Source organism: Aricia agestis, chromosome 4 (assembly GCF_905147365.1).
Source record: "Aricia agestis chromosome 4, ilAriAges1.1, whole genome shotgun sequence".
NCBI classification, from domain to species: domain Eukaryota; kingdom Metazoa; phylum Arthropoda; class Insecta; order Lepidoptera; family Lycaenidae; genus Aricia; species Aricia agestis.
In genome coordinates this window covers 18,144,053-18,157,193 of record NC_056409.1, presented here as the reverse complement: position 1 = coordinate 18,157,193, position 13,141 = coordinate 18,144,053, and the positions used below count along the sequence as shown (strand labels likewise).

The following is a 13,141-nucleotide window of genomic DNA, read 5'->3' as shown; positions in this document are numbered from 1 at the left end:
TTATTTAAAAAACGTATTTGTCAAAAGCAAACAAACTTCAAGTTGACATTTGTCGGTAAACTTTTGTTTTCAATCAAAAGAATTAATAAAAAAGAAGAAGAAATAATGTTTATTTAGAGGTATTAAATAAATTAAATATAATTCAATTAAAATTGTATTAATTGTGCAGTGTTAAAATCTACCCTTCCATGTAACAAGTTATAAACAAGAATAAAATCACTTTTTGTTAAAAAGTTTTGACCATGTAAATTCAACAAAAGTTCTCGGTTAAGAATATTTACCAAAATGTTGCGGCTACGTGGCTTCACCGGCAATATGAAAATAAATATTCCAAAACGTCTGTTGTCTTCTAGCAGTCACATACGAACCACCTTTGTTGATCATTTCGTTCAACAACATAACCACAAATATGTCAAATCCAGTTCAGTCGTTCCTTTATATGATCCATCTGTGCCTTTTGTAAACGCTGGTATGAATCAGGTAATAATTCAATAATTATAACGTCTAGCTTCACCCTTCACTTCCTCGAAAATGCTGTCTATTTATGCTTCCTTCCTTCCAAGCACATACTCAATGCATACTTCCTCATAATATTTTTCTTCAATATACAAGCTATCTCAACTATGCAGTTTGATTATAATTGCAGATATTTATGATGGTCTACATCATAAATCTCTATTAGGGGCTATCCACTTAATACCACATCACACAAAATTAAGACCTTTTGAATATTTCGCCCCCATGTTACAATTTCCTAAATAGTCTTGACAAATTAATACAATTTGTTAAGACTTAAATTAAATAATTTAATTTTTCATTCTCTATTAATTCTTTCTCACTCATTAATTCTCTTCTAGAATTAAATAATTCTTTTATTTGTTTTTCAGTTCAAAAGTATATTTCTGGGTGTGATAGATCCTCCATACCCACGCGCTGTGAACTCTCAAAAGTGTGTGAGGGTGGGGGGGAAGCACAATGATTTAAATCTGGTGGGATTAGATGGTCACCACCACACCTTTTTTGAGATGCTCGGCAACTGGTCTTTTGGAGATTATTATAAGGTAAGTCATATCATAAAGAGAATTTAATTTTTAATCATCACACAGTTAAACATATTATATGAAGTATGTTTATTGACATTATCATTCTAACTATTACAAGATTTTAATTTTAAAGACTATATTGATAGTGATTGTGTGAACTAAATTCCTCACTTCATCACTCTTAAAAATTTAATAATACTCCATAATAAAGGTACAAAATGTTGCCTAAGTGAATTAATTTTTTTATTAATAACATTTAAATAATTTCAGAAAGAAGCCTGTCAAATGGCTTGGGAGTTACTGCTAGGTCCTTACAGACTGAAACCTGAGGAGCTCTTGGTGACATACTTTGGAGGAGATTCCGTGCTTGGGCTTCCTGAAGACAGGGAGTGCAGAGATGTTTGGAGACAAATCGGGTGTGTAGTGATAATTGTGGGCATAGAATAATACTGGGTGATTTTTATTCCATTTAAACTCATCATAATATTATAATAGGTATCTACAAGAAGATGAGTACTTTAGTAATAAGCTTACCTAGTATAAAAAATTAGAGTCAACTTGTTTTTTACTGAATAGCAGTAAAATAGGAAGATTTTTTCAACATGGTGTACCAAGAATGTAGGATGAGAGGCAGCCTTATAGAAACACTGGTTACTACAATGTCGATGGAATTGAGAATTTGTTCGTCTTAAATGAAAATAATCATCTTTGGGGACATCCACTAAAGCTATGGAGAACACCACATAAGAGCAATCCCCTAAAACACTTCTTACCTAATAAAGTAGTTTCTGAGTGGAACAAGCTGCCTGATAATGTAATATTGGCCCCTACAGTAAATTCTCTAAAGAACAGACTAGACAAACTTTAAATTGTATGATATAATGATACACATTACACACGCATCAGCTTATAAGCTGCTAGTGTGCTTATTGATATTATAATAATAATAAGAATCATAATAATTTTGAGCTTTTTCTTAATTCTAGAGTCCCAGACAGTCACATTAAAGGTCTAAGTGCAAGTGACAATTTCTGGGAGATGGGAGCCACTGGCCCATGTGGTCCCTGCACTGAGATACATTACATAAACCCTGATGGCAGCTTGACTGAAATATGGAACATTGTCTTTATACAGTTTAACAGGTACCATTTAAACATAATATCTGTATTTTGGTCTTATATTTTTTACCTTCATTGTTTATAAATAGGTTAAGATCTGACTTAGGTTAGTTTCTAAAGAACACTCCATTTAAAATTATTTGTGATAATATTAAGACTGGCTCCAAGATAAAAGGTATCCTACTGTAGAGACCAGAGCCCAGTATTGAGAATGCATATCTGAACTACTGTGGGTAATAAAGTTATTAACATTATTACATTTCAGAGAAGCCCGTGGATCGGTGAGACCTCTCAGTAAAGTTCATATTGACACTGGCTTGGGCTTGGAGAGGCTGACGACGCTGTTGCAGAAAGTACCATCCAACTATGACACCGATCTCTTTAAGCCCATCATAAAATCTATTGAACAGGTGATGCTCTGTTTTCGTTTATTATTTTCATAAGCTCTAAGCTGCAGTACGATACATTCATGTAAATTTTTTCGACAGAATAGCAAGAACATGTCTCCATACTGTGGAAGTTATAGTCAAGATGCGACAGTCGATCAGGCCTACCGCCGACTAGCAGACCACTCCAGGATGATCAGTGTCTGTCTTGCTGATGGTGTCTTCCCTTCTACTAGGTGATTGCAAAAAAGTTCAAGCCAAAGAGCTGAACAAACTCAGTTTTAAGAGAAATGTTGTTTACTTCTTATTTTTTTTTTCAGTCTCAATTTGAAACAAATAATGAGGAGAGCATTCAAATTATCATCAGATGTGTTCAAAAATCCCAAACTTCTGATACACCTATATGACCACGTGGCTGACATCTTGGGAGAGACATATCCCGAGCTAGTTGCACGACAAAAAGACGCTAAACTAGTCATCGAGCAAGAAATGGAGGGATATGCGAAACTAAGATCTGATCTAGCAAAGAAATGGAAAGATCTTACGAAAAGATACCCTGAAGTTGAGAGTATGAGTGACGTTGAAATGGCAGGCTTTGCACTTGGCTATAAGGAGTTTAAAGAGGTTTGTTAACAAGTTATTCTATGTGTAATTACATATTATGTTAAATTAGAATTTTAGTAGAATGTTAACTTGTATGATGCTTCAAAACAAAAAAAATATTGTATGTATCGATTATATTGAAAAGAGAATTATTATCTTCCAGACAATGTCAAAAACAGATTCCAAAATTCCTGGCGAACTAGTGTTCAAGTTGTATGACACTCATGGTTTTCAAGAGGACATTATTGAACGAATAGCAAAATTAAATAATTTAGAATTAGACAAGAGAGGTTTTATGAAGTTATTAGCGGATCACAAATCACGACACAAAACTGCATTAAAAGAACAAGCAAACACAAAAGGCGTCTTGTTTGATAAAGTGATAGAAGATATAGTCAAAAAGGGAATCAAACAAACTAATGATCAGCCCAAGTATGATTACATACACAAGGACAACGAAATTTATTTCGAACCACTAAAAACAAAAGTTATCGCATTACTAAATGAGGATATAGAGTGGCTAGATTTTGCAGAGCCGAGCATAGATAGACCTTATTATGTGGTAACAGAGAGCACAAACTTCTATTGTGAAGAGGGTGGCCAACTAGCTGACACTGGCCAAATTTTATTCAGTGGCAACATCAATTTTAAAGTAAATAGTGTTTTTAAAATTCGAAACTTCGTATTTCACAAAGGTCATTTTGAACTAAGCAAGACCGACTCGCAATATGTAGATAATAAAAGTGAAGTCGTGTTGGAAATAGATAATTCTAGAAGGTTGAGCATTATGAGAAATCATACGGGAATACATTTACTCAACGCAGCTATTAGAAAAGTGCTTCCTAATAGTGTAGTATGTCAAATTGGATCTAGTGTGACGGATAGAGGGCTATGCTTGAATCTTTCTGTTTACGGTGAAAAGTTGTCCCAAGATGTCATACTTAAAGCACAGCAGCTAGTTAGGTATGTAATATGTATTAAAAATGTGCTTTACAGAATTTTCATTAAAAAAATAAGGCTTTGTTTGAGTTGATTATAAATTATTTGACACTTACAGAGAATCAATAAATTCAAATGCACCAGTGCAGACTCAAATACTGAACAGTACACAGCTCTCATTGGAACAAGATGTGCTGACTGTGCCCGGTGAAACCTATCCTGAAAGTGGCTTGAGAATGGTCACCTGTTTTCCACCATTACCTTCCAAGTAGGTGGTAATAGTTTTACCTTCTGCTTAAAGACAAACGGCCCATCAAGATATTATTATCATTTCGGGTGGGCCATTTTTATTTCTGAAACTCTTTGCTTAGATAAATGCCTGTTAATAGAACATATTACATTATTATTCACTACATTACAGTATCATATCCCTATATTATTTATTAAAATTTTGGCACCTAATGTCACAATATATTATGTTATTTCTGGATTTGCCAAAAAATATTTTTTATCGGCATAATATGTAAGTATGTTTGATGTTCCTGGAATGCCAGTTTCCTTCTCTTATAATACATCGTAACGTACGATGATGCAGGGAGTTGTGTTGCGGTACGCACGTGTCGAGTACGGGCGCTCTGCGGGATGTGTGCGTGACGAGCGTGCGCGCCGCCGGCTCGCGCTCGCCCGCTGTCATGGCTGTTACCGGGGACGCTGCAATACAGGTATTAGAATTCAGTGCAATGTATATGCGAGCGTAAATTATAAGTGTGTTTGTTCATTTTATAGTACGTTACTGAAATTTACATCATTTTGAGAAAATATATTACTTTGAAAATAAGAGGTGGAGATCTGCTTACGTATTAAACCAGTCAGGTTTTTAAAGAAAATTTTCCTATTTTTATGTCATTCTATAAGTTTTAACGAATCTAGTAAATCACAAACTTCGATAAAGCAAACAGTAAGTATACATAATATATATGTCGTAGGATGATTTGATAAATCGGATTATCGCGATAATTCTAGGGACTTCGCGAAAACATGGATAATTAGACAATGATGATTACATTTTTCAACCTTACTGACAAAAGGTCGTTTTTCGCGAAAACGCGAGTCGCCTTAGTAAAATTGCGAAATGAATCGTTAGTTATTATCGAAAAAAATCACTGATTGGTCGGTTTAAGCGTCCCACAACAACATCTTCTCTGATTGGTTGAAGACTTGACGTTTTAAGTGTCAATTCATTGTCACGCGTTGTTTTGTTTGTGGTTGTTTTTGTAAGCGAGCTAGCAGTTTTTGATAATTAATGTGTTTAAAATTGCAGTTGGACTTGAAAAATAGTGCGAAAAATTATGTAAAAGTGTGTCTGTAAATACAACATGACTGATACAAGACGTGAAATTAGTGCTGAAATTTCAACAAAACCAGAAACTAATTCTGAGGTTATGGTTGAGATAAGAAAAAGGTTAAATAAAAAGTAAGTTCCTATGACGAGGCATTGTCATTGCTTACACTTTATTATTCTATGGTGTAATACCTCAAAGATACATATAGGAAAAGATAGTAACCAATCAGAATAAGAGTTGGCCAGTAAGCAAAAATCAAGCCAATCAGCGTTAAGAATGTGCAATGTTACTAAGGCAACTCGCATTTTCGCAAAAAACCTAACTTTTTTAGATTTTTATTTTTAACAAAAAATTTAAACCGACTTCCAAGGTAAAAACAATAATAACATCCTTATAATATTATGAACTAAAAAGTATTAAATATTTTTTCCTATCTAATAGTGCCTTTTTACGTATTCGGCTAAAACTCAACTAGGTATTTCTGTACTCAATCTTCATCATTTTGAAGTCGGTACCAGATAGCTGAATCTTCAGTTTGCCAGAATATTTGAAACTTTTGTAACTGGCACCGACTTCAAAATTATGAAGATTGAGTACAGAAACAGTTGAGTTTTAGCCGAATACAGAAAAAGGCACTATTAGATAGGAAAAATTATTTAACACTTTTTAGTTCATAATATTATAAGGATGTTATTATTGTTTTTACCTTGGAAGTCGGTTTAAATTTTTTGTTAAAAATAATAATTTCACTCTTTTTAGTTACCTAGTAAACTATCGCGTACTATACGTAGAATAATTAATACACTATATTATTCTACGTATCTTATTACAAGCTCACCGGTGAGCGAGACACAATAGAATAACAGTAGTTTTCCAAGAATCCACGATCGAAGGATTAATGGGAGTATAATCAGTAAAACCGTTTCGGAAGAATAAGGACACGAGAATTTTAAATAATTTATGAAGATAAGAAGATGTACTTATTTATTGTTTTAAATATTAATATTATAAGGCACTTATTTAAAGGGGCAGTTGTAAATTGCAGTTTTGGTAAGTTAAAAATTATAAATGGCACGTGTAATAACTAGTTAAGCAGTTAAAACTAAGCAGTAAAGTAAAGTAAAATGAGTTATAAAAAATACTGAAATGGATCATTGAAAACATTATTGAACAGTAAAATATTTAAATGAGCGATAAAAATTAATAAATGAGTGGTTACGTGTGGGCAGTAACGAATCGGAATTTGTCACTAAAAAATCTCATTCTAAGCAGTTTTTTAAACAATGAGGTGGTAAAATATAATAAAATAGGCCAAGTGCAAGTCGAACTCGCATTATACAGCGTATACTCGCGTTATAAAGCGAAAGTAAGGCGGTCGCCGGCTGCTGCTGCAGCACGCTCGCTCGGCTCCCTCTGTGTTGTGGTCTAAGTTCTAACCTAACCTACTCTTGGACTTGCTGGATTGTGTTTGTTTTTGTTTTGGCGGGGGGCTGCGCCCCCCCGTCCCCCCGCTACGATATCCGTGGTTAAGTAGGCCTTCTGTTAAGTCATTATCGAACTGCTCATTCCATCATTTTTATCTCTCATTCAGTTATTGGACTGCCCAATTATTTTTTTATTACTGTCCATGTTTTACAGTCGCAATAATTAATCAACCGCCATAAAATTAAATAACTGCTCAATATTTTTTTAAACTGATCATAATAACATCTCAAATATTTAAATAACCGCTCAAAAAATTAGTTCCCATATTATAATAAACGTCATAACTCATTATCCTAAAACGTATATAAACTACTTAATAGAACAAAAGTTCTGATAAAATTCTAATAGTCTAATTCAGCAACTCCACAGAATACCTACACATTTGTATAAGCTACTCTAATTTAACGAAATTATAAATAGTTTCTTTTAAACACATTGACTTATAAGTGGGGAATTATATCGTAAAAGAAACACAAGCACGAATATTTGTTCGTAATTTATTTATTTGACAACTACTTTGCTACATATCCCCCAATAGGAGGTGAATTTGTGTACGAATTCGGACATCTACCGGCTGAATTTGTTATGTTTAATTTTGGTGACATTGGTGACCCTGACGTGGTAATGATGATGTTGATGATAAATGTAATTTTCATAGTAGCATATGCTTTCAGTTCTTAAAACAGCGCCTAAGCCCCCAAACTTGTATTTATAAGGAATCCGGAGTTCTGTTAGTATCTTCGGAACCATAGTATACCTCGGTGCAAAATCTTGCGTTTTGGTAGCATATGCATAGGATGCTTCTTATAAAACCAAAATCACCATATGTTTCCATATAAATTTCGAGGAATTCCCTCGATTACTCATAGATCCCATCATCAGGTCACCACTTTTGTGAACATTCGAGTGAATCACAAATTGGAGTGAAACCTAATACAAAAAAAACAAAAATTTCGAAAATCGGTTCACAAACGGCGGAGTAATCGTTGAACATACACAAATAAAAATATAAAAAAAAATATCTACAGCCGAACATATAACCTCCTCCTTTTTGGAAGTCGTTTAAAAAATTGAAAAATACAAACAGCATTATCTAATTATCCGTGTTTTCGCGAAATCCCTAGAATTTTCGCGATAGTTCGATTTATCAAATCATCCTACGACATATCTATATATATAAAAATGGATTTCCAAATGTGTTAGTCGCGCTAAAACTCGAAAACGGCTGAACGGATTGGGCTGATTTTAGTCTTAAAATATTCGTAGAAGTCCAGGGAAGGTTTTAAAGTGACACGAAGTTCACCGGGACAGCTAGTATAATATAATAATGTATTATTTATGATTAATCTCAAAAATGAATATGAATCTCCTTTTTAGGAGTCTTACTAACATGAACAGTGTCACAAACTTACAGGCGCGAGAGTTGTTTTGCCGGGCGCAGAATTTGTCGCAAGTGGCGGAGTTGGCCGACTTTGAACAAGTGCGTGAGGAGGCGGGGAGCATCAGGCGCGAGTTGGCGGAGTTGTGCGGCGGCGGCAAGCCGTGCGGCGAGTACGCCGACTGTATACAGCTGTTAGACCGCTGCGTCAAGCGCGCGCAGAGCAGTGACAACACCGATGGGGCTTTAGAGTAAGTGTTCATTACGATACGGAATAAAATAAACAGTTTAAGGGTCAATTCTGACGCGTAGATGCATTTCTAAATTTCTGTTGAATTGACAGATTTGCATGACGTCTCACGCAATTGAAGTCTGTCAAATCGCGTCGTGTCTGTTTGGTACGCGTCAGCGTTGCGGTCAGAATTGATCCAGAGCCTCTTGACATTCCGCGGCGCCATATAAATGAAATATTATGTAACATACGGGGCTTGTCTTGTGTTATGATGTAATACGAGTTCCAACTTTGAGATCGCGTGTCGCATAATACATTGGTTCTTACACCAACACACAAATATTAGAAGTTTGTGTTAATTCAGACCGCAACGCGACGCGTAAATGCATTCTTAGGTTGGGTTGCACCAGAGGCAGAGGTTATAGTTAAAGTTAAATATGGCGTCCAAACACCCCATATTCTCATGCGACATCTGTCAATTTTTCCGGTTATAGTTAAGGTTAAAGTCAAAGTTAGTTGGTGCAACCCAGTCTTAATTATGGATTTGACAGATTTGCAAGACGTCTCACACGTTATTGTGATCTGTCAATTCGGTACAAATTTGGACATGCATCTACGCGTCGCGTTGCGGTCTGAATTAACCCTTAAGGTAAGACGCAACGCGACTCGTTACGCCCACATTTTATTAATATGAAATCGTAAGAGGAAAACCGCATGTGGCAGCGATGCTTCACGTCAAAAAAAAATTAGTTCTATGGAACTAATTGAAGTGTCGCCTCGCGTCGTTGTCGCATTAGTGTGGTTTTACCTTTAGTATGGGACATATACCTGTATTTGTCGTTTGCCTGCGATCGGTCTTACCCTAGATATTAAAGGTGACTTCAGTGTAAGTGTATCCGCTCTATTACGTCGTACACGTTAGAGCGGATAGTTATAAATTTTATTTACGTCATAAGGTACGACTCATAGAAACTCCTTCCAGAGCGATTGCGAAAGCGGAGATATCTGAAGCGATATCAGAGGCGGGGGCGTCGGGTCGTCGTTTCGCGGTGCACTTCCTGCGATGCGCTTACCTCATGCCGGCGGGGGGCGTGCGCCGGCTGCTCACGGTCCCGCCCCCCTGCCCCGCCCTGCTGCTCGCCTGCGCCGGGGGCGTTATTGTCGCGACTGCGCATGTTCCACAGGTTCTGTCCAATTCTAGACCCTGATTATCACAATTGTAATTGGCCTAACGGCTAACACTAACAATACATAATGTATTTCGAACAGTAATAATATTTCGTATGTCTTGTATTTTAAAAAGTAGAGAAAATTTAAATAGACATTTTCAGTTTTTAGTGTTAAAGCTTTTTTTTCTTAGTATTACTAGAAATGACTGGTACGAACATAATATTATTAGAATGAAACGATGAGTGGTTTATCACTAGAACAAAACTATAGTCTATATCAGTGTTTCCCAAACTTTTTCATCCACGGACACCTAGCTTCCTAGTCGAAGTAGATATATAGCATAGTTTTTACGGACCTCCTTAATAAAATAAACAGCAAAATAATCGGATTACGTATGGTCCAGAGATGTCTTGACTCGTGATGATTCGTCCAGGGGTCCGCGGACAGCAGGTTGGGAAACATTGGTCTATATAATTATGTTTCACAGGAGCTGGTAACGTCGAAGTTCACGGCGTCGTCGTGGCTGGGCTGCGTCGTGCCGGTGTTCGGCGCCGGCGTCGAGCGCGCCGCCGCCCCGCACACATTCGCCGAGATGACCGCCACTAAGGTACTGACTTAGGCCTCAGCCTCGAAATTAGCGGGCAGCGGCGCGTGGCGTACACGGTGGCTTCCCGCGCCACCGCCACCGCTCCCGCCCGCTAAATTCGAGACTAAGGCCTTAGGGCTCGAACCATAAAGTTATTATACCTAGCGGAATAAAGCAACAGTCTCAAACTGTCAAACGAAACCGAAATTTATTTACATCTGTGTGTAACTATTTGTTTACGTATACACTTACACAAGCATCTTTCTAAGAGATTAAATTGTCAACGTGCCGATAAGTGCCGACTGTACGTCAAACAGATGAAAAAAATTAGTTCCAACTGTCATGTATCACACGTCTCTTTTTACCGTGCAGTGTTACTGATAGTGACATCTCGCTTGCTCAGGCCTTTGTTTCTCTATTCCGCTAGGTAGATATATTAACTTTATGGGCTCGATCACGTAACTGCGATTTCGCATCGCAAATATCTGTGAAATGTTCATAATTGTTGTCACGGTGTGTCGGGGGACCGCCAACAGTGTATTTTGTATTTTTTATCGCCATGTCACTGATTGTCTCGATTCGGTTTGCTGTGAACTGACCCTTAAAGTAAAATGTTATGTGGAATCAAATATCTACATTAGCGGTCCCCCGACACACCTTGACAACAATTATGGACTAAAATATCACTTTACACTTAGGAATTATTTAAACTTAAAGTCAGTAAAATATATTATTTCATTACTTTTTGAAGTTGTTTGGTGGGGGTTTTTTTAAATTTCTTAATTTAATTTTATTTCATGCTTTTTAAACTTGTGATGGTTATAGTGCAGAATAATTCCTAACAACAGGATCATATTATATCCCAATGAATACCATCTACGAATGTCCTTTTGGATGAGGCCGTCAATATGAGTCCAAACATGAAACCTCCACTTTGGGTTCATATGGAGCTCGACTCCTATAGAATCCAGGTGATGCTGCAGCAGCAGCATGCAAAAATTTATTGGTTATCTACGTCTTACTAGTCGTAGCAATTCAAATGAGGCCAAACACGAAACCGTTGCTCTAATTTGGTGAGGAGTTGGGTATCCTATTGATTACCAGGTGATGCTGCAGCACCAGGTCAACTTTCCATCAATGTGTAAATATTCATAAATGTCACGAACTAGAATGCAATAAAGCCCACCAAACGACTGCAAGTTGCTAATCGGCCCTTCACGAACCTGATGAACCGCGATTTTTCAGCACGGAGCAGGCTGATGATGATGAACTATAGCTAAGAACACTCTCAATGAAGTCAGCTTTCAAACAAAAAAAACTAGATCAAAATCGGTCCACCCGTTTGGATGCTACGATGCCACAGACAGACAGACAGACAGACAGACAGACAGACAGACAGACTGACCGACAGACAGACACGTCAAACTTATAACACCCCTCTTTTTTGGTCGGGGGTTTTTTAATTTCTTCACTTTCTTGACGGACTATACATTAATATATTATAAATGCGAGTGTGCTTGTCTATTTCCTCTGCACACTTAAGCTGTTAAACCGGTGATGAGATTTGAAAAGGAAATGCTTTGACTCCTGGAGAAAGGGCATAAAATATCTCAGGATAAAGGTAATTATTTTATCGTGCATTAACATATTTTAACTGTGCAACAGTTAACGCATGGTATACAAATTTCGTTATGGGCAACATAAGTGGGTCCCTAGACGAGCAATTTCACGTAACATTATTGATTGTCTAGAGCTGTCTGATATTGAACATCGCGCGCCTTCAATCTAATTGTCAAATAAACTGTTCAATAACATTTAAGCGTAATATTGACAATACATTGATCGTCTAGGGGCCGGCTTAGATATATATATTGCTTATTCACGTGATTGCATAACGTTTTGCAGGTGAGTCTGATCACGTGCGAGCAGCTGGTGCAGGACGCGATGCGTGTCGCTATCAAGTTTGCTCAGTCGCACCTCTGCGCCGCCGACGACAACACGCGCGACACCAGACAAAACTAGTTCGTGTGAAAATACTATAATAACTAGCAGTTATGCTTCGGCCAAACCTGCGCGACCAAAGCGACTGCGTCTTCAATCTTATGGCGCTTTGAAAACCTGCGAGACGCCGCCGCCGCGCGGTAGACGCTCCCACTTCGCAGTCGCTTTAGTCGCGCAGGTTTGGCCGAAGCTTTAGGCGGCCCTACCTATGTAAAAACAGTATACCACGATAATCGTACATTTACCCAAGTATCCTATCAGCTTCCTCGCGGTCCTGTAGTTTCAGAGCCTTTTCAATGAACTGAAACTCATGGTTTTTTTTCAATAAGGAAGTATTGTGAGAAGTTGTGACTAGACTATATACACGATTAAATAGAAGAACATGCAATTCGTAGATTAAAATTATTAATCTACGAATTGCATGTTCATGTGCATAATATTATTTCTCTATATAAAAATGTAGATACATACTTATTTAAATGTAAATAAAATGTCGTGTTATATAGTATAAAATAATCAATCTGTTATTATAGTTTTTATTATTGGTAGGCTATTACCATATAATTCGAGAGACAAAATTGTCAAATGTTGTAGAAGGAATATGTTAAAAACATGTCCTTTAAAATTGTATATTGTAGTATTTGAAATTAAACAATTTTCTATTTAAAACTTCGTTTATTTAAAAACATTAATATCATATTACAATTAAATCACTATCACTTCATTCAGTCATAAAAATATACAACATGATGGTAAAAAATGTATTCCATATATTTTCATAGCGGTATGCTTAAAATTACACTCTAAAAGTCCTAGGCAATATTTTCTTAAAAGATTTTTAATTTTATTTTTAAGTA

General features: G+C 36.6%; 1 protein-coding gene across 1 annotated transcript; it reads left to right on the top strand.

Annotated features, from left to right (window-relative positions):
- The first annotated feature begins 133 nt into the window (after positions 1-133).
- LOC121725834 (alanine--tRNA ligase, mitochondrial) lies at positions 134-12,712 on the top strand. Its single transcript, XM_042112944.1, has 14 exons — positions 134-480; positions 888-1,061; positions 1,314-1,459; positions 2,030-2,185; positions 2,427-2,571; positions 2,650-2,783; positions 2,868-3,171; positions 3,314-4,113; positions 4,208-4,357; positions 4,685-4,811; positions 8,332-8,546; positions 9,510-9,711; positions 10,185-10,304; positions 12,189-12,712. Exons 1-14 carry the CDS (start codon positions 286-288, stop codon positions 12,303-12,305), a joined length of 2,985 nt encoding a protein of 994 aa, XP_041968878.1. The 5' UTR covers positions 134-285; the 3' UTR covers positions 12,306-12,712.
- The last annotated feature ends 429 nt before the right edge of the window (positions 12,713-13,141 follow it).